Genomic DNA, 27,848 nt, shown 5'->3' on the forward strand with positions numbered 1-27,848 from the left:
ATGCAGTGTACTTAATTGGTCACATTTGTAAAACCTTTCTTGGTCATAGAACTTAGTGCTCTAAATTTTTCTATATTAATGTGCCACTGTGGGGCGAGCACTATTTTCAGACTGATTTCTTAGGTTATTAATTCGAGTGTAAATGTGCATTTTGTTTTTTTCTAGGATAAATGGCAGCCGCTGATCAACACAGTTACGGGTGTTCACAAATACAAATGGCTGAAACAGAACGTCCAGGGCTTATATCCCCAGTCTGCTCTTCTCAATACCATAGTTGAATTTGCTTTAAAAGAAGAGCCCATTGATGTTGAAAAGATGCGGAAGTGCTTACTAAAGCAGGTAAGGCATGGCTCGCTTCATATGGCGGGGCCTTGCTTGCGTAAAGAACTTACATAGATAAAATATTTACCTCCTTTCTCTCTTGTTTTGCAGCTGGAAAGAGCTGAGGTTCGTTTAGAGGGCATTGATACAATCCTAAAGCTGGCAACCAAGAGTTTCCTGTTGCCTTCTGCACAATACGCTATGTTCTGTGGATGGCAAAGACTTATTCCAGAAGGAACCAACATAGGGTAATTTTTGTTCTCCCTTGCATCTCACACTTTTGCTTCTTCATACCTAATCTGGCTCTTTGTTGTGCTGTTTAGGTGAAACATAGGGGTTTCACAGGGGGACCTTGGGAGCTTTGATGGTGAACAAAAGCTCCTGTATGGCACAGGTGGAGCACTAGGTGATGATGTTCATGGTCCTGGTGTAGCATTTATGTGTCATAGGAGCACCTTGTTTCTTATAATAGTAGTGGTGGGATATCTCCAACCTGCCAGGCATCCCCCATTTGGCCTGCATTGTATATTGGCTCAAACTATAGCCACTTGCCCATCACTTTGACATCATATAATGTCAGGCGCAGGGCAGGTAAAGCTGCAGCACCAAATTCCAAAGTAAGAGCCTGCACCCCCACTTCTTCCTTTGCAATCGCGGGTTTAAATTTGAATCGCCAGGTGTCATATGACATTAGGTGATGGTCAGGTGGGGGCAGTTGCATGCAGAGTGGTCCAGATCTGGGTTCAGCCCCCGTCCAGATCCTACCCTTCTCCTTGAGCTAATACAAATGTGTACTGGGAAAGTCTTGCAAAGGCACAGAAGGTGGGGTTCTGGGATGGTTTGAACAGCAGGTGGGCAGCTTTTTCTGGCTTGCGTGTGGCCCCCAACGCTGTTGTCGCACTTTGCAGCAGTATCCGCTTGTGATGCAAAATAGGTGTTAAGGTAGGTTACCATTCTGAAAACACTGGAAATCATGGCTTGCTTGTTATCCACATAGGGAACCCTTAACAGACTGCTTAAAGGATGTGGATCTGATTCCGCCCTTCAATCGTATGCTCCTGGAAGTTACGTTTGGGAAGTTGTACTCATGGGCTATTCAGAACGTTCGGAACATCTTGCTTGATGCTAACAACAGGTTCAAAGAACTAGGTGAGTATTGCCAATACTCTTCTGTAATTTAAAATAAAAAATAAAAACTCCACTTTGTTTACTTTTCTTTTGTGTCTGTTAGTTGGGTGCAAGTTGTTGAATTTCCACGAAGTTTCAAAAGTATTTTTTGCACATCTTGCAGCCACCAAATCATGCCTGTGTATTTGATGCTCCTTTCTCCCCCTAACCACCTATCCAAAGCTGGCTGTGAGACATGGCATATTCAGGGATGTCGTTAGGGTTGTTCTTAACGCTCTTCCATGTCGCTTCTGGGGAGTTTAATTTCTTTGGAGGAAGATGGAAGGAAGTGAGCCCTCTCTCCTGAGGTGCACATTCTGGGTGGTACTTGTCGCTTTGGCTCATAATCTCGTTCCTCCTTTGAAGATTTGGCTATCAAGCAAATCTTGTTAGTGACCATACATCCAGTGAAATGTAGTTTTGTATTTGCAAACCTTACTTAGATGAAGTGCTGTCAGGTGAATCTGTTCTTTCCTTGGAGAGCCTGCTGGGAACGTCGGAAAACAGAGGCAACTTAACTAGTAAACCAGTTCCAGAAGCAAGCTAACAGTCATCTCAAGGTCATTTACTTGAGCCGATAGGCAGCCATTGCCTTGCGTGTGTCTGTTAAAATATATCCTATTTCTCTTCTAGGAATCCAACCTGTTCCCCTGCAAACCATTACCAATGAGAACCCTGCGGGACCAAGCCTTGGGACTATTCCACAAGCACGTTTCCTATTGGTCATGCTTAATATGCTAACCCTACAGCATGGCGCAAACACCATGAACCTTCTTCTCAATTCTGGCATGTTGGCACTGACGCAAACCACGTTGCGACTGATAGGTACGTTTGCTGCTTGGGAAAGACCCATCTTACCTGTCAATTCACAGTTGGGAATAGAATGTTTGGTCTGCTTTAGAACCCTTAGAATATTTCCTATCGGAGGTGGTCTTGTAGTAAGGTTAAAGCTTACTGGGAAATTATGTACAATGAATTGAAAAGGATGTTCAAAATACCTTTTGTAAAAAAAAACCCAGAAGCTTTTCTTTTGGGAATTATAGGGACAGAACTATGTAAATTGTATAGACACTTACCCTATTTTTCTCCCTATAGGACACACTTTTTCCCCTCCAAAAATGAAGGGGAAATCTGTGTGCGTCCTATGGGGCGAATGCAGGCTTTCGCTGAAGCGTGGAGAGCGAGAGGGGTCGGTGCGCACCGACCCCTCTCGCTCTCCACGCTTCAGGAAGCTATCAGCAAGCCTGGGGAGCCCGCGGGAGTTCCCGCTGGGCTCCCTAGGCTGCGGATAGCAGCCTGCTGCACGGAGCGCGGGGCGCGCTGAAGCAGAGTGCCCCGCGCTTCGGGCAGATATCCGTGGCTGGGGGAAAAATAATTTCCCCCCCTTTATTTCCCCCCCAAAAAACTAGGTGCGTCCTATGCGCTGGTGTGTCCTATAGGGCGAAAAATACAGTACTCATGTATGCTACTACATCAGCAAGAATGCCATTTGCCCAAAAGTGGAAAGAAGCAGAAGTCCCAGTAAAGAAAGAATGGATACAAAAACTTATGGAAATGGCAAAACTTATCGGAATAAGAAATCAAGATAACAAGCTTTTTGTAAAAGAATGTGGAAATGGTTTATAGAATATTTACAGATAAATTGTAAACGGATAAAAACATTAGCAGGATTATTGGAATAACCTGCAGTTTCATAAGAGTATATATTTGAAGTAGCTCATTAAACGAGCAAATTAAATGAATTTGGATATGCGGAAGATATTAAAAAGTAAATTTAAGGAACTGCAGAAATGGGGGGGGGAAGGAAGTCAAACTTTGAAATGTTAAATTGATTGTAAAACTAGTGAAATATATAAACTTGAAAAGTATAAATAAAAACTTTTAAAAAATAGAATATTTCCTACCACTGAACTATGCCTCTTCGGCTTTGCACATTGAACAAAAGTATTACATTCTTGTGGAGACTGCTTTGGAAAGCTGGAATAAGTTACTACTTTTGATATTAGTTATCTGTTAACGGCTACAAGATCTCAAGATACCTCTCATTAAATTAGGGCCTAGTTCGGACAACGTCGAGGAAGATATGCTTGCTTCGTCCCGTGGTGTTTCTGCTACAGTCCTAGAAGAGTCCCGGAAGGAGACCACTCCAGTTCAGCTTCCTGTGTCAGGGCCAGAGTTGGCAGCCATGATGAAGATTGGCACCAGAGTGATGAGGGGGGTGGACTGGAAGTGGGGAGATCAGGTACTGCTTGCCTATGTCTGCCATATTTGCTGGATTTCAGTTCACTCTATGATCTTAATTATTGGCCATATGTTTTTTAAACTTTCCTGTATTTCTGCTGCTCTTCCCTTCAGGATGGCCCTCCTCCAGGCTTGGGGCGTGTGATTGGAGAATTGGGTGAAGACGGCTGGATTCGAGTTCAGTGGGACACTGGCAGCACCAATTCTTACAGGATGGGGAAAGAGGGAAAATACGATCTCAAGCTGGCTGAGCCACCACCTGCTTCTCAGCCTACAACAGAAGACTCAGACACAGAGGATGATTCTGGTAAGGCGTTTTTCTGCTGAACAAGTGGTAATGTAGCTACCAAGCAGTAAGTGGTTTGAACAAATAGGCCTTGTTCTACTATCACCTCGTTTTTCAAGAAAGAGATCCAACTAATTTAGAGAAGCCGGACACTTGGTAGTTTTGTAGTTATAGGCATTCCTAGAATATGCATTCTCCTCTTCCAATCATAAGACATAAGGGATGTAGAGAGGTTAAAAACCTAGCTATTCTGGGAATTGACGTTATAAGAGTGGATGGGGCAACCCAGCCAGATTGGTAGGGTTTAAATAATAACATTATTATTATTATTATTATTATTATTATTATTATTATTTTATTAATTGACTACCTTTTAACTTTCTGAACTTACTAACATTGCTCCAGCTGCTGGGAACAGAATGTGGGGTTTAATTTATTTTGGGTTAATTTTACTTCCAGTACTGGTATGTGAGTGGTGTGTTGGTATACAGTAGCACCACCTCTTGCATGCAATTAACCCGTGCAATTTCAACCTTGCTCAGTTGAAATCTTGCAGATTAATTGCACACAAGGCAGAGAGCTCAAAAAGCTTCTTTTGCACCAGGTGTTCCTGGTGCTCAAAGAGCTTTTAACCTCTTAGGCTTGCTTACCAAGCTCTGAAAGGCTCTCGCGAGAACTTGTGGAAATGTGGACAGCCCTGCAACATCTTGCGAGAGAACATTCCAGAACCCAGTAAGCTCTTGAAAGCTCTCCGCCTTGCTTGGAAAGTAAGGATGGCTGCATGGTAGCAGTTTGGGTGTATGCATTTCTATGTATGCATGTCATCCCTGCAATGTAAACTCCCACTCAATACTGTAATATTAGTCCAGTTATGATTTTTCCTCATCATGCCATTCTGAAGCTGTGGAAGATTAATTTGCTCGGAAAAAGAACATTAAATTGGATATTTCCAATTTCCTTTTTTTTTTAACTGGTTTTTCCAACGTGAAGGAAATTCTGGCATTTATTAAAATACTCGTAGGTTTAAAGTGAAAGTCAATATCCAGGGGTGTCTATCCACCAGTGGAACAGGCACAATTAGTGGAATGGATTCTCTCCTCCCTCTTCAGCCTCTGTGTGCCTTCCAAATATGCACACGGGAGGGTTGGGAGGGGACCCTCTAGAACAGATTTGGGAGCAGTCGGGTAGGGCTGTACTGGGAGGGAGGGAGAGAGAGAAAAGGGAATCCCTGAGCTGAAATCACCTTGCACAGTGCTTTCTGTCACCCAGCGTTAAAGGTAAAGGTAAAGGGTCCAGTCGTGGCCGACTCTGGGGTTGCAGCGCTCATCACGTTTTACTGGCCGAGGGAGCCGGCGTACAGCTTCTGGGTCATGCGGCCAGCATGACTAAGCTGCTTCTGGCGAACTGGAGCAGCACACGGAAATGCTGTTTACCTTCCCGCTGGAGCGGTACCTATTTATCTACTTGCACTTTGACGTGCTTTCAAACTGCTAGGTTGGCAGGAGCTGGGACTGAGCAACGGGAGCTCACCCCGTCGCGGGGATTTGAACCGCCAACCTTCTGATCAGCAAGTCCTAGGCTCTGTGGTTTAGACCACAGCGCCACCCACGTCACCACCCAGCGTTAGGAGACCTGAATTAATTTGATTGTGAAAATAAGTAGCTTGCAATGGAGTGCATCAATTTCATTGTCTTCTGTCATTTATTTTGACTCTTGTTTCAGAAGGAGAACAAGTTGAAAGAAATCTCCACCCCACTTCCATGATGCTGACAAGCACAGTGAATCTGCTGCAGACTCTCTGCCTCTCGGCTGGAGTCCATGCTGAAGTTATGCAGAATGAAGCAACAAGAACTTTGTGTGGACTGCTGCGCATGCTAGTCGAGAGTGGGACCGTAGACAAATCAGGTAGATACCTGCACCGGATCAGAGTCTTGTTTTGTGTACCGAGTCCTTCATCCTCATATCAGTGTAACCTATTGTGGCACCTCAAGTTAGAATGATTTGCCTCATCCCATGTCTGCAGCAGTGCATTTTAAAAAGTATATTTAAAAGAGCTTCACCATTTGTTAACAGAGCAAACAGGCCTTTGTTGCAGAGCGATTTTTGGTGCTTCGCTTTCTCCTGTGTTTTGTTGTTTTCCTTAGGTTTTCATAGTTATCCTGTTGTGTTCAACTAAAACAGGCAAAAGTACATGATATTGCACACGCTGATAAATAAAACGAGCTATCGTTCTATTCTGCAACATGAAAACTGTTTATTCTAAAAAGCCAGTTTAACTTTAGGTGCTTTGAGGCAAATAATTCAGGTCTAAATGCACAAATGTAGTAATTTTAGGCAACTAAGAGCACTTAAGAGTGTTTCTTTTTTTAAAATAAATTCCAGCTTCTGTACCAAATACATTGGTTAATAAAGAACAGCACAGGAGCTGGTGTTCACTGGGATTCATCCGAAGTATAGCCCTCATGCCTCAGATGTGCAGCACTCTTAGTACGTCGCAATGGATAACTCTCCTAATGAAAATCGTCGAGGGACATGAATCGTTTACTGCTGCATCTCTACAACGACAGGTAATGCCTTTCACTGCTGGAGATATCCAGTGGGGTTTTTAACCCACTACAGCTGAGTCATAATAGGGTTTGAAAGCCACACTTCATGTCTGTGGCTCAATTCAAGATCAGACACCTTTCTCTTGAAAGCGATGAAGCAGGAAGAAGATGCAGAATGGTTTCGTTGCTGCATTTTGCCTAGATGTGAAAGAGGAAGTGGAAATGTGGTTTGTTGGGTCCCTAGCAGGGGATTATTTTGTTTCACACAGTGGGTTGACATTAGGCAGTTATTTACAGCTTATATACATAACATTACAGCTTACATTTTAGGGAAGCTTTTAATGTTTGATGTATTACAGTATTTTAATGTTTTTTTGGAAGCCGCCCAGAGTGGCTGGGGAAGCCCAGTCAGATGGGCAGGGTATAAATAATAAATTATTATTATTATTATTATTATTACTACTACTACTACTACTACTACTACTACTACATACCTAAAGTCTTTTTTAATAAATCATTTTGAATTGTAACGAAATGAGAAAATGGCTCCATATTTTTTTAGAAAGAGGAGCATTGGTGGTTATTTTGTGCATAAGAGTGTCTTCCTACTTGTAGAATTAAGGGGTTTTTTTCCTAGTAGCTCGAGAGACTTCTCTAAAATAGATATGTTTTCTCCTTTCATCTTTTAGATCCTTGCAGTGCACTTACTACAAGCAGTCCTTCCTTCCTGGGATAAAAGCGAAAGGTCAAGGGATATGAAATTCCTGGTGGAAAAATTGTTTGGTTTCCTTGGCTGCCTGCTTACCACTTGCTCTTCAGATATCCCACTGCTCAGAGGTAGGAGAATATTATGCCTTCAGTGTTGTATTCTTATGTTTTTAACCATATTGATGTCTGTCTATGAGTTTTCCTCTTTTCCAATTTTTCCTCTTTTTTTTTTGGCAGAATCTACTCTGAGGAGGAGGAAGGCAAGGCCTCAGGCCTCTCTCACGGCCACTCACAGCAGTACTTTGGCAGAGGAGATAGTGGCACTGCTGAGGACATTGCATTCACTGAGCCAGTGGAATGGACTCATAAACAAGTACATCAACTCTCAGCTAACCTCCATCACCCACATCTTTGCAGGAAAACAGTCAGAAGGGGTAGTTCCCGCATCTTAAAATCAACTCATTTTTGTTTTAAATCTAGTAATCGTTAATGGATTCTGTCAAACTATTTAAAAGCTATGATATATTTTTGTGAAGTGATTGCCTTCTTTAATGTAAAATTGGCTGCAATATCAAATATTATTGCATGTTGTTTTTCTTGAACTGCGAATATTTTCCAAAGGGAAGTCCTTGCTACAGTTTCATTGTGCCTGTTCTCTTTTTTTCCCTAGGCTGTTTTGGAAGACTTCTTTCCTGACGCTGAGAATCCAGAAGTGGGAGGCTTGATGGCTGTCCTGGCAGTCATTGGCGGAATAGATAGTCGCTTGCGGCTAGGTGGCCAAGTCATCCATGATGAATTTGGAGAAGGCACAGTGACACGAATCACCCCGAAAGGAAAAATCACAGTGCAGTTTTATGACATGAGAACCTGTAGAGTCTGTCCCCTCAGTCAGCTAAAACCAGTAAGTGTATTAAAGTGATGCCTTGCTTAAGGTGTAAGCTGAGTGCGATGCATTATACGTGGACTGTTGGTTTGTTCGTTTTGGGAAATATTCTAATATTCTCCTGGCTGACGAGCAGCAATTTGTGCATCCCAAAAAAGCTGATATTTTTCTTTCAAGTGCCATGCATCACTGCTCAGTTAAGGTAATATGTTACCAATATTTGAGCAGCTCTTGTACAAGCACCTTCAGTTCCACATCTTTTGGGCAGAACTTTTCTGTTTGCTTTACCTCACCGTTGTTTCACCCTGGGAAAGGAAATTTTGACAGCCCCTTCTGCATTTGTCTAGGAGCGCTTCTGCCTTTTACAAGTATCTGGAGAAGGGAGGGAATTTTCTCAGGTTGGGAGCAAAGAAATGAACACAACTTACAAGGAATTTATACTAAAATGTATATTTTAAATGTCTGTTTTTCTATAGCTCCCGGTCATTCCTTTTAACGTCAATAATTTGCCATTCACTGAACCAATGCTGTCTGTCTGGGCTCAGCTGGTGAACTTGGCTGGAAGTAAAGTTGAAAAACACAGAATAAAGACTCCAAATCAGGGTGTTTCGGGTATGTTTTTCTTGATTTATAAATACTATGCTCACTCTAAAAGGATGCTACTCTTAAACAGATGATGTCAAAGTGTGCTGATTTGAAGAATGTTTCTTAATTGGTAGGTGTTTTATGTTTAATTTTATCCCTATTGTACCTTTATTGTGCTCCACTTGGAGACTTGAAAACACCTGTTTTCAGTCAGTAGAGCCAAAAGTTTGTATGCTGATTGATAAGAATGCATGAAAGAAGTGAACGGCATTAATGATGAATATATAAACACTGGGCTAAAGCAGTAGTGCCTCTTGGATATGATAAAAATACAATTCAGTATGTATTTTTTCTGTTTCTTCATATCTTCAAGCTTTATTTTAACTGTGTATTAAAATATAAAGAGTTTCTACTAATAAGCATTCCAGCAGGAATGGGAAGAAACAAAAAAGCACTGTGCTTTTTAAATGAACAGTGTAATTTGTGAGTTTTAGGGCTGTACACTCCAACCCAGTGGTCCAACCTGACCTGGGGAACACTTGACTTTGCCCCAAGTCAATTTGGGTGTATGTGAGAGTGAAGTCATGCCAAAGCCATGTTTCAGTCTACCATCTTGATTCAAAATGGTGCCCAGCATCCAAATGCCAACCAAGACTGCTGCCAGCACCTTGGGAACTCTTGTGCCAAGTTCGGTAATGATATATTGAGAGATGGCAGAAACTATGTCCCCACATGGGCAAAGTCATGCCAAAGCGATATTTCAGTCCACCATCTTTGATTCAAAATGCTGTCCGATGTCCAAACACCAATAGATATTTGTAGATCAATTATTCCTATTTATTTTGCTAAGAAATGCCTATCATATGTTTTGGACAGGCCAAATAGACTTGGATCTGCTCAGATGCCAGCAGTTAAAACTCTACATACTAAAAGCAGGTCGAGCTCTGCTTTCTCACCAGGATAAATTAAGACAAATCCTGTCTCAGCCTGCAGTGCAAGATGGTGGCTCACTTCCCACAGGTAATAATATTCTGCTTGATTACAAGGTTGATAAGTATTCTCTTACTTTTTTCTACTGTTGAAGTAGGCAGACAAACAGAGGAAAGGACCGGTTCTTATCTGTGTTTTGTTTTTGTGCACGATTGTCTTCACTTACCGTGAGTTCCTCTCATGGTGTTTTTTTAATGTTGAAAGTCAAAAAGGTGAAAGGAGAAGTATTTTCTGTCTGTAACAAGCAATTTCTTCCCAACAGTAATGTTCTCTATGTATTTTCATGTGGTTTAATAATTGCATCTGAAAGCAAATACCCTGAAAGGATAGAGCAATAAAGAGAGCCACGCATGGCCCATTTTACTTCTAGGGAATTGATATTCTTGTGTTTTATGTGGAGAGTATCCAGCAATGAGTTACCCTGTTCCACTGAAACTAGGAAATTAATACGTCTTCAAGAAATTTGATACTTACCCAATGTTAGTGATGATTGTCTCATTGCCTGTTAATTGCCCTAGATTATTATTATTTTTTTTAATAATTGAATAAAATCTCAGATGGTATAAATCCATCAGTGGTTATTTGAAATCTTCCTCAAGCTTTCGCTGTGCTTAGCAATTTCAGTCACTCTTAAGTAGATGTTATAAGCGAGTTGAAGCCCTTTTTCTATTTCAGTTTTAACATTTTTATGTAACGACATAATAAAAAGAGATAATGGTAGTTCTGGAGGTAGACATTTAAATACAAAACATCTTCTCAGAATTCAAAGCTTCATTTCTTTGGAACAGAGAATGTGATGTACATGTTCCTTTTTTAAAAAAGAAGAAGAAGAAGAGGTGTTTGCATTTGAAGTGAGACACCATTGAAAAGTAATCTGTTATTGGAAGTGTATTTCAGTTTCTGGTTGTTTCTGAAACTTAAATCCACTTTCCTTGGCTTAAGATGATGGCGTAGTGACATCACCTGATGTTGGAGACTTGTCTCCTGAGGGACCTCAGCCACCCATGATCCTCTTGCAACAATTGCTGACGGCAGCAACACAGCCATCACCTGTGAAGGCGATTTTTGATAAGCAAGAACTTGAGGTAAGATCTTAGCTTTCTCCCATTAAGGAGAAACAGTTACTGTTTTATTTAGATAGACAATAATAGAATAAAAACTTTCTGCCAAGGCAATTCATAGTTTAAAGCAGTGGCTTGTAATATAATAGGCTTTTCCTTCCTGATCGTGTTTATCTCAGAGACTGCCTACTGCCTCTAATCACAGCTTCCAATGCTGGTCACAGCTTCAGACTACAAGGTTCCTGGGTCAAGCCCTAGATCTCCTGGTGCTTTGTTAGTTTGAATGTGCCACAAGACCTGGCGTAAATAATAAATCCTATTAATGTTGTACAGTGGTACCTTGGAAGTTGAATGGAATCTGTTCGGGAAGTCCATTCGACTTTCAAAATGTTCGGAAACCAAGGTGCAGCTCCCGATTGGAAGCTCTGGAAGCCGCGTCGAATGTTTGGGTTCCAAAGAATGTCTAAAACTCCTGGTAGAGGACAAGGATCTAGAGATTACGCTAAGGGTAGCCAAATTCTGAGTGACTGCCATAAAACTTAGGGAACAAGCGGTACTACCAAAATGATTAAGGTTTTAAATGATAATTTTAGATTATATTTTAGTGATCAAGATTTAATATATTTTGTTAACTGCCGCTATACAGTGGTACTTCGGGTTAAGAACTTTTAATTCGTTCCGGAGGTCCGTTCTTAACCTGCAACTGTTCTTAACCTGAAGCACCACTTTAGCTAATGGGGCCTACATCCTGAAGCAAAGTTCTTAACCCGAGGTACTATTTCTGGATTAGCGGATTCTCTAACCTGAAACGTCTGTAACCTGAGGTACCACTGTATCTGAATTGTCTCTGTTATACCCAATTACAATTCAATGTATTCCTGTTGTCTTTTATAATTTTCCTGTTATTGTAAGTATCCTTGACCTGGTCTGTGACTGTAATAATAAAATTCATTCATTCAAAGAACGTTCCCAAACCGGAACACTCACTTCTGGGTTTGCAGCGTTTGGGAGCCAAAATGTTCAACTCACAAGGCGTTCGGGATCCAAGATACGAACTGTACTTTGTAAATGTATTGCAGCTGCAAAAAGATTTGTGTATATCTTCTTATAGGCTGCTGCACTGGCTGTGTGTCAGTACCTGGCAGTCGAGTCTGCACATCCCTCAACTCCAGTCTTTGAAGACTGCAGCTCCAGTGAAGCCACAACCCCTGTTACAGTCCAGCACATCAGACCTGCAAAAGTGAAAAAACGCAAAGTATCCCCTATTCCACCGCTTCCTATTGTGGTGCAGCTTATGGAAATGGGTTTCCCCAGGAAGAATATTGAGTTTGCACTGAAATCCCTTTCGGGGACCTCTGGAAGTGCTTCTGGGTTACCAGGTACTTTGCTTTTGTTTGTTTGAGGTTCAAGGAAGAACACGTTGCATTAAGATTTTGAGAAGCTGGAAAGTGCTTTGACGTTCAGTGAATGAGATATTGTGGAAATAGGGTAATATGATGGAAAAGAGAATGTGAGAAAGGGAAAAGGCAGCAAAAAGGACTAAATTGCAGGTAGCCACAAGGAAGGAAAGAAAAACAGATGACCCCCAAGGTTGCATACCTGAGAAACTGAACTATAAGGGTTAACCAACAGTGAAAAGGGATAGGAGGATATCACAGAAAATGCACAGGGCCACACCTTCCCCACATTTTTGATGTTGAATGATTGCCAAATGGTCTTAAGAGATGAAATTGAAGAGAGGTTGTGAAAAATCGCCTGAAAAACAAGAATTGAATATTTTGTTTTTTAAATCTGGGGGATTGATTTGGTGCAGCCAAAGTTGACTGTAGGGTCGGTGAAGCACAAGGAGAAAAGTTATTTTTTCTTGAACGTCAGGTCAAGTGAATAATACTGTTGATGTCTGTATTTATTACGTCTTGCTGTAGGAGTAGAAGCCTTGGTGGGCTGGCTTTTGGACCACCCAGATGTCCAAATTACTGACCTCTCAGATGGTGACACTGTATCTGATGAGTATTCAGATGAAGAAGTGGTAGAGGATGTCGAAGAAGCAGAAGCTGCATATCCCGTGGTAAGCGTTAGGAATGGGATCTTAGGATTCTGAAACAACATGTAGAGAGGCCAGTGTTCCTGATATGTCAGTCACAACTTTGGGCCAGGAAACCAAAATGAACATTCTTTGCAATCATTTCGGGAGTCTACATTGCAGAGCACTTAGCATTTATAATGTGCGTCAGAGTTATGGATTTTTAAATTTTATTTTATTGCAGTCTACTGGTGCCGTTGTAACAGAAAGCCAGACTTACAAGAAGCGAGCTGATTTCTTAAGTAATGATGATTATGCTGTGTATGTGCGAGAGAACATTCAGGTAAGCTTGACTATGAAGTCTGCATTTGAACTGTAATGTTCTCTATTTGAAAAGGATGATATTGATGCAGCTGAAATGCTGACGTGGATGCACGTGGGAGGAGGAGATAAACACGGAAGCTGCAAATTGCTTTGATAACTGCAAAAAGCTGCTTTATTTAATCTCCCAACTGTTGCAATCTGTTGTTGCTTTGCTCTATTCATAGAAGGCATTGATGTTCTTTGTTTCATGGTAACGTCAAGGGGCTACTTCCTCCTTCCACAGTGTGTTTTCAGGGATGTAACTGACTTGTACAGCGTCTGTTTTACATGCAAAAGGTTCCTGTTTCAATCACAGACATCTCCTGGCAGAGCTGGAAGAGACTCATGCCTGTAATTCTGAGCGCCACTACCAATCAGTATAAAAAGTACTAAGCTGGATGGATGACCTCTGACTCTGAATAAGGCAGCTTCCTGTGTTCCTAACATTTTCATTGGATTAGAAAGCCATTAGCTTACGGTCATCATAGTATTGTGTGAGGTGCTCTCGCTAGGCACCAACTATAGGCCTGAACTGATCTCATTTGGCTCTCCACCTTTGGAATTTGGATGAAATCTTCAACCCAAACTCAGATCTGCCCTCCAGCATGTGGTGTGGTTTATACACTGAAGCCACACTGGGATGATTCACACAATGCTCCGAAGGCGTTTGCTTGTGCAGAGAGGGCATATCTGACTTACAGACATTGGATGCATTGTTGTACGTGTGAACTATAATCCAGTACATGATCGTCCCCTATTTCTTCTCCAGGTTTTTTTTTGTTTTGTTTTGTTTTTTTATTAAATATTTATTAGCATTTTCAAATAACACAGAACAAACAAAAACAAAAAATAAACAAAACAAAAAACACAAAAATACATAACATTCAAAACTAAACAAAAAAAGAATAGAAAAAACACATAAAGTTTCTAATACTTATTATTCTTAACCTTATTTCTCAGACTTCCTCACACCTCCCCTTCTTGTATTCCAATTTAAATTGTCAGTTCAGCAAGTCCTTAACTTATTTCTTTACCTTAGCTTAAACATTTGTTCTAACATACTATTGCTTTCCTTTACTTCTTTTTTCCATTTCTTCAATTTATTTTTAACAGCCTTATTTTCAATTAATTTAAAAAGAAAAGAAACCAATTTTACCTTATTAAAATTACACATCAACACTTATACCTCATTAATTATTCTTAAACCTTTTTCCTAAAGTCGACCAAAATTTCCCTTCCACGATTTACCCAATTTCCTTACCACTAACAAAAAAAATATAAAAAGCAAATTATCCTTATGTACCCTTTGGATTCCCAACCTCCACCCACCCTTTTCCCGGTTCCAGTCCCCAACCAATATCCATCAGTCTTTATGTTATTTATTTAGCCTGGAGATCTCACATCCGAGGCCCTTATATCTCTCTCAGTTCCTTTCTGCCGGTCTCTTTGATAGTCCTTGATGTTAAACCCCAAGTTTCGGAGGGGCTCCGGCCCAACAGAATCCATGTTGCTTCCCGCCAGTCCTCCATACTTAAAGGCAAAGCCTATGGGGTGCTCCAACTCTTGTTTCAAATTTCTTTCAAATCCAGATGTCCCCAAAGCTCCAGCTTTCACCAACAAATTTGTAATCCTCAGGTCTTCAGATCTCCTCCAAAAGGGATCTCTCCATTTTCCAGACTCCCATTCAGACCAGGCTTTCCACATCCAGTTTTTATTGTCCTTTTTTATCATCATGTCAGGCCTCATATTGTAACTCTCCTTTGACTCCTGCAAATCTCCTGCTCCTCCTTCATTTTCTTCAAAAACAACATATTGCTCCATCGTATCTACACTTTCAGTTTCATTTATTTGTTCAGTTGAATGGGCTTCCTGTTTCAAGTCCTTATCAGGCTCAAAACTGTTGTTTACTGTCCAGTGTAGTAGTGATACCTTTGTAGACAAAGCATTGTACTCATCTTGCAAGTTTCCCAAGAGAACGAGTGCTCTGTCCAATTCTGCTTGGATTTTACATACTCCAGCCATTTTTGTGATGTAATGTCCCTATTACCCCTCTAGGGGGATTTTAGTTCCTTAATGTTCCTTTCAACTCAAAACCAAAAGTCCAGTTATTTTGTATCAGCCCTCCTTATTTTCAACAAGTTATACCAAGTAAACCAGCAAAAACAGCAGAAACAATGTTCTCTTTTTCCAGCTGACAACTAGCTGACTAGCAGCTCACTTGACAGCTGTCAAAATCTTCAATGCAACAGGCTTTCTCATAGGACGTTCCCGGGTCTCGGGGGGGGGGGTGAAATTTCAGCTCCCAAAATTCTTTTTATCCTCCAGTAAATCTTCTTATAGTGTCAAAACCGTGAAGTCAGGATCTTTCATTAAAAAACAAAAAAACAGATTCTCTCGACCTTAGCTGCCCAGTCCTTTGCTTTAAATTATTTACAAAGAGGGGGGGGTGAACTTCCTTTTTAGCCCCTTCCCGCTCGTTCCAAATCCAAAATTAAAGATTTTTAAGGTTCCAATCTCCGTATTACTCACGGGTTTATATTTTAGAGTCCAATCGGTCTTGGAAGAAGTTGGCGCTCTCTGTCAATGGCTTGTGGCTTCACTCCGTAGGCGAGGGAGTACTCTCAGCACCACGCCTCACCCTGCCTCCGTTCCGAAGCCTTTAAAAAGGCTCCGTCGCGGATTGGGGGGGCGCAAATGGTGCCCGCCGAGTCTCTGTGTTCACAGGCATCCGCGCCTGTGATTTTAAGGGTCCCCGCTTCGCCGCAGCGGCCAGACCCAGACGCTACGGAGCCGATTCCCTCCGGAGCTCGGAGGGAATCCGCCATTAAACAATGGCGCCAACCCGGAAGTCGGTTTTTTTTTGTTTTGAGGGCAGTGATTGTGTGGGTCATTGCATTTTACTTGTGCAGGCCTGGTTCAAAATAATAGAAGCAAACCATGCCACCAGTTTGCTTGTATGAGCTAGGAATCGTGTGCCCCCCCCCAATGCACTAGCAGGGAGGAGTACAGAAGGCAAAATTACAGACTGCCTTCAGATGTCTTTAGAAGGTTTTGTGGTTGTTTATCTGTTTGACATCTGATGAGAGGATGTTCCACAGGGCGGGTGCTACTACTGAGAAGGCCCTCTGCCTGGTTCCCTGTAACTTCACTTCTTGCGTGTTTACGGCAAGCCATTAACTGGGCCAGTGATTGCAAATTCTCCTAAAGACAGGGTACTCTGACTTGTTCAGGGTAGTTATTTGATAGTGCATTTCTGTTGAAGCTTCAGGTGGTAAATATTGATCCATTTTTTCCTCCTCCTAGGTGGGAATGATGGTTAGATGCTGCAGGACATATGAGGAGGTTTGTGAGGGCGACGTGGGCAAAGTTATCAAATTGGACCGCGATGGACTGCATGATCTCAATGTGCAATGCGATTGGCAGCAGAAAGGTGGCACTTACTGGGTCAGATATATCCACGTTGAACTTATAGGCAAGTCAGTTACTTCATTCATTCATTCTTCTAATGCTGTCTTTTACACGCTCAAAATCCAAAGACATTCATTTCATTGCTTTTGCATTTTTTAAATAGGATTCCCACCACAGAGCTCTCCATCACACATAAAGATTGGCGACAAAGTGCGAGTAAAAACCTCTGTGACTACACCCAAGTACAAGTGGGGATCTGTTACCCACAGGAGCGTGGGAGTTGTGAAAGGTATTGTGTATTCTTTAAAAGAAAAAGTTTGTTGGGTTGGTTGCACAGAATTACGGACTTTGTTGTTTGTAGAATTGTACTGTTGCCTGCAAGATTAATATTGAACTGTTGGAATGCTTTGCCTTTTTATAGCAAATTCTGGAAGTACAGTTGTAACTTGGTTGTTGAATGAAATCCATTCTGGAAGTCTGTTCGAATTCCGGAAATGTTCAAAAACCAAGGCGTGGCCTCCAATTGGCTGCAGGAGCTTCCTGCACTCAATCGGAACCTGCGTTGGACGTTCGGCTTCCAAAGAACATTCACAAACCATAACACTTGTTTCTGAGTTTGTGGCATTTGGGAGCCAAAATGGACGAGTGCCAAGGTTTTCGACAACCAGGGTACGACTGTATTGGCTTGGCTCTAAGTATGTCGTTGTGCGAGCGGGAGGCACTTCTGCCCATGTAAGGTGGCAAATGTCAACAGTATTTGCCAGTTATGCTTTCCCATTGCAGCTCTTCATGGCATCCCTTGCACTGTCCCAAAGACCTGGTTCACATGTCGCTCTAAGCCAAACTATGGCTTAGTGTGAATGCATGCGTTCCCAGGAAAGAGGTCCTAGAAACTTTGCTCCTCCCTTATCAGTTTGCTGCCTCGCTATTGTGAGCTAAGCCATCGCTTAATGTAGCATGTGGATTGAATTAGGGCTCATGGTTGAGCTCTCTGCATAACAAAGAGCAAACTTCTCCAGGAGCCTGTCTGTTCATGCTAAGTCATAGTATGGCTTAGTGTCACATATGGACTAGGCCACTGTGTCTCTGAATCCTCAGGAACAGGGTGTTTTTTGGGGGTGGGGAATGGGGACCAGCAGCAGGAAGCAGGGAGGTTGGAAAGCCCTGTTTTGTGAGCAATGCTTCAGTCACAGAATTTAGGGTCAAAGTTTTTTGGTAAACAATCCTGACATAAGACATACCTGTTTGGCGGGTTGGGGGGGATGTAATGGAATGGAGCTTGCTATTTCCATAAATTGATATTCTATTTTCATATGAAGGAGCTGTTAATAAGGAACACTATAGCTTTAAAAGTTACTTGGTCATTCTGAAAGTCATGTTGTGCTTTCCTCCACCTGACAGTTCAGATTGCATCAGGAAAGGGAGGGCAGTTTGTTGTGTTTTTGACACGAGCTTTCAAATAGAGGCAGAGTGTCACATATGCCTGCTTCACATTTTGGGTTTGATTTATTTTCAGGATAAAGCAGTAGCTATTACACTTGTTCTCGAGTTAGAAGTGCTGGTTAGTGGTCTAAAAATATATACTGGTTTTCAGGTTCACAGAAAGCTCGTTGTTTTAAAGCAAGGAATTGAGTACACCACTAAATATTTTATACCAGAAGTTTCATAAGTAGGAAATATCAGTACAGCAGTCACTGAAGTATGTGTATATCTCACAAATACTTTTTATATTTCCCATTTCTTCTCTTGTCACAGCTTTTAGTGCCAATGGTAAAGATGTCATTGTTGACTTTCCTCAGCAGTCTCATTGGACTGGATTACTGTCAGAAATGGAACTTGTTCCCAGTATTCATCCAGGGGTTACGTGAGTGTGTTTTTTTAAATAATAAAAAGCCCTTTAACCATTTTATTGTGGCTCTTTCTTTAAGTTGCATCTTTTTTCTTGTAGTGTTTCTATAACATAAAACATGGCCTGATTCCCCCCTCCCCCCCAAGATGCAACAGGTAAAAAAACCTGAAAGAGTAGGCATTTTTGTAGTAGACGGTATAGAATGAGAATTTGTTCGGATTAAATTATGTGAACGGAATAGAAAAGCTAATGTGATAATTGAATTTTTGTTTCAATTAGGTGTGATGGCTGTCAGATGTTTCCCATCAATGGACCCAGATTTAAATGCAGAAACTGTGATGACTTTGATTTTTGTGAAACCTGTTTCAAAACCAGGAAACATAACACACGACACACTTTTGGAAGAATAAATGAGCCAGGTATTATACGTTATAGCTTAATGAAGTCTGAGACGTTTCTGCATAACTCTTTGTTGTGGGTAAAGTTTTTGGAAACCCCATTTTCTGAAACTGCTTCTGATTAACTTTCATTGGACCTCCTCTTTCTAATAAACTCAGCAGAATTCTTTATTGTGAACAAAGCTTGTAGGAAGAGCTTTGTGCTGTGTTTTAGTGTTTTTTATTGTATTTTAGTGTTTTGTTGGAAGCCGCCCAGAGTGGCTGGGGAAACCCAGCCAGATTGGCGGGGTATAAATAATAAATTATTATTATTATTAACTCTACAAATACAGTTCAGTATAATGCTCCAGCCTTTAGGATAGCATGCCCCTGAATTAAATAGTTGTCTTCAAATCTACAACACTAACTATTTACAATAGGTCAATCCCCAGTATTTTGTGGCCGCTCCGGAAAGCAACTGAAGAGGCGTCACAGTAGCCAGAGAGGGATGCTACTGGATGATTGGTCAAGAATCGTTAAAAATTTGAATGTCTCATCTTCCGTGAATCAGGCCTCACGTTTGATTGATGGCGGGGACCAGTGCTGGCAGTCTTCTGGCTCCCAAGGAAAGGTGAGTTTTAAAGAAGTCGTTCGCGGGCTTCCCTCACATTTCAGTGTAATCTTCTCATTGCTGTCACCATCATTTGATAAAAGTAGAACTATACCTGCAGATATATTTTTTAAAAAAGCAATACTGTTTTTATTATCTGAAACTACTTGCAAGTATTGTATTCTAAGAAGTAGTAGTCATGTTCACATGTAACTGTAGTCCACCGTGCCTCCAGAGAATTTTAGACAATTGCAGTCATTTCCCCCCAGCACTGGATCCGTTTGGAGATTTTCCCTGACGTCCTTGTACACAGACTGAAAATGATTGTGGATCCTGCAGACAGCAGCTACATGCCCTCGTTGGTTGTGGTTTCAGGTAGGAGACTGTCAGTTTTGACTACAGGGAATTGGTTTCATTATTGAGCAGCTTGATTTGTTTTCTTGCAGTATGGTAATACAGGCAGTGTCTGTTTTAGGTGCATCCGATACGTGTATTCCAAACCTGGAAGTGACCTGAAAATATCACAAAAAGGGGTGGAGCAGGGCTTGGGCAGATCAGGGTGTTTAAAATAATAATAATAATAATAATAATAATAATAATAATAATAATAATAATAATAATTTTTTATTTATATCCTGCCCTCCCCAGCCAAAGCCGGGCTCAGAGTGGCTAACAACAGTTAAATAATACAACATTCTAAAATCATTTCATTATAAAATTAATTCAAATCAGATCAATGGCAACCATTGGGCTAGAGTTCTGTGAGGATTGCCAAAGGAGGGAGTCAGGCTGTGCCCTGGCCAAAGGCCTGGTGGAACAGCTCTGTCTTGCAGACCCTGCGGAAAGATGTCAAGTCCCACAAGGCCCTAGTCTCTTGTGACAGAGCGTTCCACCAGATTGGAGCCCCAGCCGAAAAAGCCCTGGCTCTGGTTGAGGCCAGCCTAACCTCTCTGTGGCCTGGGACCTCCAAGATGTTTTTGTTTGAAGACCGTAAGTTTCTCTGTGGGACATACCAGGAGAGGCGGTCCCGTAGGTACGAGGGTCCTAGGCCGTTTGCAGGCTTTTACAATGGTTTCAAATATACATGATTTCACTTAACATGCGGTGCCTTGGAACATAACCCCTGCATAAATTGGGAGTTGCCTGTACTGAAAAACAACAACTCCCAAATTAAAAATAATCCAGCATGCATCTCTTTCCTTATGCTGCAGGTGGAAGTTCTTTAAACAACCTCATAGAGCTGAAGACAATCAACATTAATCCTACAGACACCACAGTTCCTCTTCTCGGTGATTGCACAGAGGTAGGTTATTGCTGCTTATAGGGAAGACTAATTAAGAAAGTTGTGCATCAAACCCATGTAAGATGTCCCGTATTTTTCGCTCCATAAGACACATTTTTTTCCTCCTAAAAAGTAAGGGGAAATGTCTGTGCGTCTTATGGAGCGAAAGTGTGGTCGATCGCTGGTTCCCTTTCCGGCCCCGGCCCCTTGCCCAGGCCTCCATTGTTGAATTTTCTGCAGATGGAGGCTGTTTGTTTCCCCAGCGACATATGACTGGCTAATTAGTATCTGTCTGGAAACTGTAGAAACCCTCCCTTTCCTTTCCTAAAGAAGCTTTAGAACTGTGAGTTGAACCCCATTAAAACATGATTTTTTTCCCTTTGCAAAGTAAGCTCAACAACTTTGAGCTGATCCCCCCAAAAACGGGGCTTTCCCCCTTTCCTCCTCTGAAAACTAGGTGCATCTTATGGTCAGGTGCATCTTATGGAGCGAAAAATACGTATATTCTCTGTGTTTCCCCCATGGCTTTCAGCTACAAGGTGTCAGATTTAAACGCCCGCTGTTATTGTGAAGTTTCTTTTGTCACATTCTTTTTTGAGCGCATGAGGAATTTTTTTGTTTGCCAAGAAACCATGCTGTGATATCTCCACAGCAATGTTGCTTAATGAGGACACTGGCTGGAGTTTATGTATCTGTTGTTTAAATCTTGACATTAATGAACAAAATTAATGTTTTTGTGAGCCCCGTCCCCTCCTTTTGTTGGGTATAGTTGCATATGCACACAAGGCAGATGCCGCGTGTAAAGAAAAAGTAAAAATCCATTGGAATGCAGGAAGACACTTGTCAGAATCCCAGGGGTCTGTCAGAGGTTAGACCTCATATGTGGGTGAGGGTCTCGCTCTGAAAAGTAAGAGTGCCTCAGGTTTTCCCAAAGCAATAAAGGTCTTACCAAGTTAGGATGGCTCATTACAGAGCACACCTGAGCAGAATTAAGAACAGGAGTGGTTCTTTCATTTATTCAGGCTTTTTATTATTAAAAAGATTCCCTTTTATATTAATAAAACAGGAGGGAGCAGAAAGGTCAGAAGTAGGTAAAAATGGATACAAGTCCATACATATATAATTAATTCATTTCCCTTTTCATAGTCTCAATCATAATATTAAAGCAGGCAGGCAGGTAGGCAGTTCTCTAGAGTCTTCTATCCTTTTGTCACGTATTTTCTTAAATTTGTGGCATTATGTGTTGGTTCTTACTATACTTAATCCTTTTTAATTTCAGTATCATAGGTATATTGAAGTGGCTATAAAGCAGTGCAGGAGCTCTGGCATTGATTGCAAAATACACGGTCTCAGCATATTGGGGCGTATTCGGGCAGAGGATGAAGACTTGGCTGCAGTCCCCTTTCTTGCTTCAGATAACGAAGAAGATGAAGATGATAAAGCTAACACTGGGAGGTATGGAATATTAGAGCAAAGATCTCTTATAAAACACCACATGTAACTGCATACTGCTGAACTTGTTGGGACTTTCAAGTTCAGGATTAGGAATACTTTGTCCCAAACGTTCCTCAATTTTATTTTCTTTAACAGATTATTGATTTATTGATTAATTTCTATACTGCTTAATATATTAAAAAATATCTCTAAGCGGTGTACCAAAAACTGACGCAACAACCAGAAACTTAAATTTAAAAAAATACAGTGTTACGTATTAATATGTTACATTACTACAAAGCTACTACATCTGTCTCAATTTCAATTCATTATTTTCACAAAAATAGTTGTGATGCAGTTGTTGCAAATAAATTGTGAATAGCTGGGTGACAAATAAAATCCTAGGGACAATCCCAATATATAAATTGGAAAGTTAACTTATTGCTTGCTTGCTTGCTTAGCCTTGTTAGAAAGAAGACGACAGGCCTGGAATCAGCAGCGACAATAAGGACCAAAGTTTTTGTTTGGGGCCTGAATGACAAAGACCAACTCGGAGGATTAAAAGGTTCTAAGGTATTGGGTGTTTTGTTTTTTTAAAATTGAAATACATGAAAACAATGTTGTGCTTCCTTTCTTCTTTGTGTGTCTCTGCGTGTGTTGCAAGGCAATACCACCTTAAATGTCTTGTCATTCCTCTTTTTCTCTGGATCATTTTTTTATTTATTAAATTTACATACAGCCCTTCAGCCAAGGATTAGGCCTCTTCTTAACAGCTGCCAGTTGCTGTGGATTTAACATCCATGCAGCAGCTTCAGCTGTGTTACGGAGGAGGCCATCCTTGTTAAAAAAAACTTGGTTCTATGCAGTGGTCAGGACCGGAACACCTAAAATCCTATAAGCAATATGACATAGTAGAACGTTGTCTACTGTCAGAAGCAGTATGGCTCTGAATCTCAGCTGCTGGGAAGGACAAGCAGGGAGAGCACTTGTATTCACTCACTGCTCGTGGGCTTGGCCAATATGAGTACGGGATGCTGCACATAGATATACTTTGGTCTCATCTGGCAGGACTTCTGTTCTTAACAGACTTGCAAAGATGCGTTGTTGCGGTTTTATTCTTGGGCTTCTTTCGGAAAGCATTGGCTTCCATTACTTGAAAGCATATGACCCAAACTTGAAAGGTATTTCAACTAGCAACTTATTTCTACCTTGATTAAGCAACAGCTGTTCAATAGCTAGCCAATACATTATGTGGAGCGGCTTACAGGGTCTGAGCAACGTGAACAAGATTAGCACATATCGTGTCAACCTGGCAAATGTGCATATTTCCTGATGGCCAGGAAATAAGCCTTTGGTCAAAAGGGAGATGTGAATGCTGGTGCTAAATGAGATGCAGGGACACTTAATTCATAACTTAAAACCCTTTTGAATAAAAAGAGTATTCTTTGAATGTGCGGTAAACATTCACTCGATGATCAGAAGATGACTTGCTAAGATTGGGAGGACAGTTTTAGGTATGCCATAGGCAAACCAGTGCTTTTGAAACGCCTTACGCTTGTTTATTTTCTGTATAATTTGCGTTTTACAGATAAAGGTTCCTTCATTTTCCGAGACCCTCTCTGCCTTGAATGTGGTGCAGGTAGCTGGGGGATCCAAAAGCCTTTTTGCAGGTAGGGGAGCTCTCTGTCACGCAACTTAAAAAACGAAGCTGCTTTCGGCTGTCCCAATTTCTCCGTAATGGAACTCTGAGTTTCTCCTGTCTTTTAGTGACTGTGGAGGGTAAAGTGTATGCCTGCGGAGAGGCCACCAATGGAAGACTGGGATTAGGCTTATCGAGTGGAACCGTTCCCATTCCCCGGCAGATTACTGCTCTCAGTAATTATGTAGTCAAGAAAGTTGCTGTTCACTCAGGTACCAAATCTCCTTTCCTATCTCTGGGAATCAGTAAGATTATTATGTCAAATTGAAATAGGCTTCTTATCCAAACTACTTTGGAAGTCAAAATTACTTTGCATGTCAGTATTCTTCATGCTTTCTCTCTGCACAGTACTTTGCATAGGGAAGTGTTATGGGTGAAAGGGCAAGTGCCGTATCTAGTCTTAGAAACTTGTGTTAGCGGGGCACTTTCTCTGTGCTAATACTGGGATGAATATTGCGAAACTAACTGCTGAGTTTTTATCAATAGCATCTCTTACAGTGGTCGATGGCACTATTTAGCGGGAAGAAAGTTCCATTGAAAATCCTCGTTATTGCATATTTTTACATGGCTCTTTATTTGTATATATTTTAAAATTTTACATACGGATGTTTTATGATAGCCTATATTTGTAATGCCTAATAAAAGTTTGGTGAAGTAAGTAAGTAATATTGTGAAATGTAGATTAGGGTTTGAATGTGTGCAGCCATGTGATGGGGTGAAAGTACAAAGTGAAAATAAGCTAATTGAGTTGTTGTTTTGAGTTCCCCCCATTTCCTCATTTAGCAGGGTGGGAAATACTTAAATGTATTGTAATTACATTGTGGTGTTCGTTAGCAAACTGAGATGATGCACACAGCGGTCTCTAGTTCCTTAGACTTGCCTGCTACAGAAAGGAGGCTGTCACATTCTACATACGGTCCGTCTGTTCTACAGTCGCATTAAACCATACTTTAAAACAATGTTTACGATTGGAGCCACTATGTTTTCTGGTTGGAATCGCTAAACCCAGTTTCATTTTTTTACAGCTAACCCTCTGATCTGAACATGATCTTCCTGTTCTGCTTTGGGTTCAACCAAGAATTTCAAACAAGCTGTTGAGAGTGTGTTCTGTTTTTGTGTAAAAGCAAAAATGCAATGCGGGTTTCAATCAGTTTTAGTTAGATAATTTAATATTAGAGATATACACAAGGCATTTTGTCACGGAAGGGAGTGCAGGGAAGCCACTGTTGCTACCAACTTTTCTGAAGAGGTTTCTTTCTACTGTTTGATTCTCCCTTCCCCCCCCCCTCTAATCTTGGTGTGTTACCTTGTCAACCTTCTCATATTCTTATCCATTCCAGGTGGCCGCCATGCTATGGCTTTAACTGTTGATGGGAAGGTATTCTCTTGGGGCGAAGGAGATGATGGGAAACTTGGACACTTCAGTAGAATGTAAGGACGCCATTTTTGCTGCTGCTCTGAGCTTGCTGGATATTGGACACTCAGTTCATTTAGCTTGTGATACCTAATTTAAAGTTTAATTAAATAACCCGACTAAACAAACACAATGTATTTTGGGTTTTGTTTTTGTTTTCAGGAACTGTGATAAACCAAGGCTGATAGAAGCATTGAAAACAAAGCGTATCCGAGATATTGCCTGTGGAAGTTCTCACAGTGCTGCCATCACCTCCAGTGGTGAATTGTATACATGGGGCCTCGGGGAATATGGTCGACTGGGACATGGAGACAACACTACGCAGCTTAAGCCAAAAATGGTAAAATCAGAATATGTTTTCCCACCTTAGGTCACTTCAGTGCATAGGCTTGCTGAAATACAGCAAAAGTAGGAAAACAGCCCAAATGCCCTCACTCAGTATATAGTAGAGGTGACATTTTAAAATAATGCTCTGGGTATCTGGATCAGAGATGGGCCTACCTAATGAGGTGTGTGAACTGTACACCCCCATTTATTGAATGCCCTCCCCTCTGAGATCTGGCTGGTGCCAGCGTTCTTTCCCTTTCTGTCACATTGCCCTTTGGGAGGGGGTTAATTTATCAAGTACAGCTGCTGATAGATGCATTGCCTGCTAGATGAATATATTGGGTAAGGACTTTTTTATCATACTGGCTATTAAACTTTGGATCTCTTACCTATGTGTTATTTTGAAAGCCACCCTGAAATAATGAATAAATAAAACTGTAAGCTTTCTTCTTCATTGGATCAGGAGATGACTCAGTCAGTGTTGTTGCTTTCTTTAATTAATTGCAGCTTACACAGACCCAAGTTTTTGGATTGTTTTATTGTTGGTTAGCAGCAATCACAGATATCAAAGCGCTCAGCCACTCTTCCTTCTTCTTCTCTTAGTCTTCCATTCTTGAGATCTGGTATGGGAGCATGTGGACCTTCTTTTTGGGTGCGGGCGGGGTGGGGCTTAAATCAACTTTTTTCTCTTAAGTTCACTGTGCCAAATTGAATTTCTGGCCTAAACTGGTATCTGTAGATCAACTATATCTCTTAAATTGTGAGTAAATTGCACACAGTTCAAAACGAATGAACCTCCTGTCTTTTCTGCCTTGTAGGTCAAAGTGCTCCTTGGTCATAGGGTCATTCAGGTTGCTTGTGGGAGCAGAGATGCTCAGACGCTGGCCTTGACCGATGAGGGTAAGAAACCTCTCCTCCTTATGGCCGCTTTAGTACCGTATGGCCGTTGCAGCAATTAACACAGGCCTGTTTTCCTTAGGGCTCGTATTTTCCTGGGGAGATGGAGACTTTGGAAAACTCGGTCGAGGAGGAAGCGAAGGATGTAACATTCCTCAGAACATTGAAAGGCTGAATGGCCAGGGAGTCTGCCAGATAGAGTGTGGAGCTCAGTTCTCTTTGGCTCTAACCAAGTCTGGGGTGGTTTGGACATGGTATGTCGCATTTAACAAATTGCACCCCCCCCCCAATTGTCATAAAACCAGCCAAACTGATAGGAAGAATGGAATTGTAGGGTTGCATCCTGATCAGTCGTCAGAGACACACATAATCATCCTATCAATGTTATTGTTTCATCTTCAGGGGCAAAGGCGACTACTTCAGACTAGGACACGGAACAGATGTCCATGTACGAAAACCCCAAGTGGTAGAAGGGTTGAGGGCGAAGAAGATCGTGCACGTGGCCGTAGGTGCACTCCATTGCCTAGCAGTCACTGACACAGGGCAGGTAAGAACCATTTGTCAGTCCATCACAAGACCATTACATGGCAGTAAGTTCCATGGGATCTACTTGCCATAACTTGTTCTGGACTGAATTTTGAGCTCCTGGCAATGAATAAGTAAGTGCTGGAGCACGGAATACAGCAATGTATTTGTGTGATGAATCACTTAAAACCATTGCCATTATTGGCTCTTCTTTGGTTGTGCCTCTTTTTCCAACAGTGCTGCAGGATGTTTTCCAGTGCAATTTACATTTCACAGTTTTTGCCACATTGTCCATTATATTAAGTGGTTCTATCTCAGCAAATGGAATAATGTTTGTCCTCTTCCTCTTCCCCTTCCCTTAAGCCAGTAAGAAAGAACAGTGTGTTTTGTTTACAGTCTTCATTTAGCAAATGCAGCTATTGTAAAATGATTATCTTTGTTTGCTTAGAATATTTATGCCACCCTCTTAATCAGTGGAATTTATGAGGCACTCGGCAAATACAAAACCACAGAAAACTTCCACAAAGGTGACATTTGGCAACAGAAACCAAATATAGTAGAAGCATCAAATCATCTTAGAAGAGTAATATGTTTGGGTGCCTTAGAAAGTCAGCAACGAGGGAGCCTAATGAAGGAATAAGAATGATTTTCCAGAGGCATGTGTCTGTCAATTTGCTTCAAAAATAGCCACCAGGAGGCTACACTTTATGAAATTATTTTGCCAAGAATTTTAATTGCATTTGGAAACACTAGAATAAATATATCAACATTGCTAGTCAAGCAGTCAGGGAAGTAGATGCTAAAGTGGCTCACCTGCTTTTTTTGTTCCTAAAATTATTTTCATAATTGTTT

General features: G+C 41.3%; 1 protein-coding gene across 1 annotated transcript in view; it reads left to right on the forward strand.

The window, feature by feature from the left end:
- Positions 1 to 27,848, forward strand: part of HERC2 (HECT and RLD domain containing E3 ubiquitin protein ligase 2) — a 104,801-nt gene that overhangs the window by 44,282 nt on the left and 32,671 nt on the right. Inside the window, exons 32-64 of the mRNA XM_053384108.1 lie at positions 166 to 339; positions 433 to 569; positions 1,319 to 1,470; positions 2,122 to 2,313; positions 3,543 to 3,730; positions 3,844 to 4,036; positions 5,738 to 5,920; positions 6,398 to 6,582; positions 7,251 to 7,398; positions 7,507 to 7,703; positions 7,940 to 8,170; positions 8,629 to 8,764; positions 9,614 to 9,757; positions 10,670 to 10,812; positions 11,900 to 12,167; positions 12,714 to 12,856; positions 13,056 to 13,154; positions 16,478 to 16,646; positions 16,746 to 16,871; positions 18,338 to 18,446; positions 18,711 to 18,850; positions 19,249 to 19,439; positions 19,688 to 19,793; positions 20,630 to 20,721; positions 21,980 to 22,155; positions 22,596 to 22,707; positions 23,723 to 23,804; positions 23,902 to 24,045; positions 25,174 to 25,264; positions 25,410 to 25,587; positions 26,393 to 26,474; positions 26,554 to 26,725; positions 26,874 to 27,018. Coding sequence (XP_053240083.1) covers positions 166 to 339; positions 433 to 569; positions 1,319 to 1,470; positions 2,122 to 2,313; positions 3,543 to 3,730; positions 3,844 to 4,036; positions 5,738 to 5,920; positions 6,398 to 6,582; positions 7,251 to 7,398; positions 7,507 to 7,703; positions 7,940 to 8,170; positions 8,629 to 8,764; positions 9,614 to 9,757; positions 10,670 to 10,812; positions 11,900 to 12,167; positions 12,714 to 12,856; positions 13,056 to 13,154; positions 16,478 to 16,646; positions 16,746 to 16,871; positions 18,338 to 18,446; positions 18,711 to 18,850; positions 19,249 to 19,439; positions 19,688 to 19,793; positions 20,630 to 20,721; positions 21,980 to 22,155; positions 22,596 to 22,707; positions 23,723 to 23,804; positions 23,902 to 24,045; positions 25,174 to 25,264; positions 25,410 to 25,587; positions 26,393 to 26,474; positions 26,554 to 26,725; positions 26,874 to 27,018 — 5,028 coding nt within the window. The remainder of the gene's footprint in view (positions 1 to 165; positions 340 to 432; positions 570 to 1,318; positions 1,471 to 2,121; positions 2,314 to 3,542; positions 3,731 to 3,843; positions 4,037 to 5,737; positions 5,921 to 6,397; positions 6,583 to 7,250; positions 7,399 to 7,506; positions 7,704 to 7,939; positions 8,171 to 8,628; positions 8,765 to 9,613; positions 9,758 to 10,669; positions 10,813 to 11,899; positions 12,168 to 12,713; positions 12,857 to 13,055; positions 13,155 to 16,477; positions 16,647 to 16,745; positions 16,872 to 18,337; positions 18,447 to 18,710; positions 18,851 to 19,248; positions 19,440 to 19,687; positions 19,794 to 20,629; positions 20,722 to 21,979; positions 22,156 to 22,595; positions 22,708 to 23,722; positions 23,805 to 23,901; positions 24,046 to 25,173; positions 25,265 to 25,409; positions 25,588 to 26,392; positions 26,475 to 26,553; positions 26,726 to 26,873; positions 27,019 to 27,848) is intronic.

The sequence above is a fragment of the Podarcis raffonei genome, chromosome 4, assembly GCF_027172205.1.
Source record: "Podarcis raffonei isolate rPodRaf1 chromosome 4, rPodRaf1.pri, whole genome shotgun sequence".
In the NCBI taxonomy this organism is placed as follows: domain Eukaryota; kingdom Metazoa; phylum Chordata; class Lepidosauria; order Squamata; family Lacertidae; genus Podarcis; species Podarcis raffonei.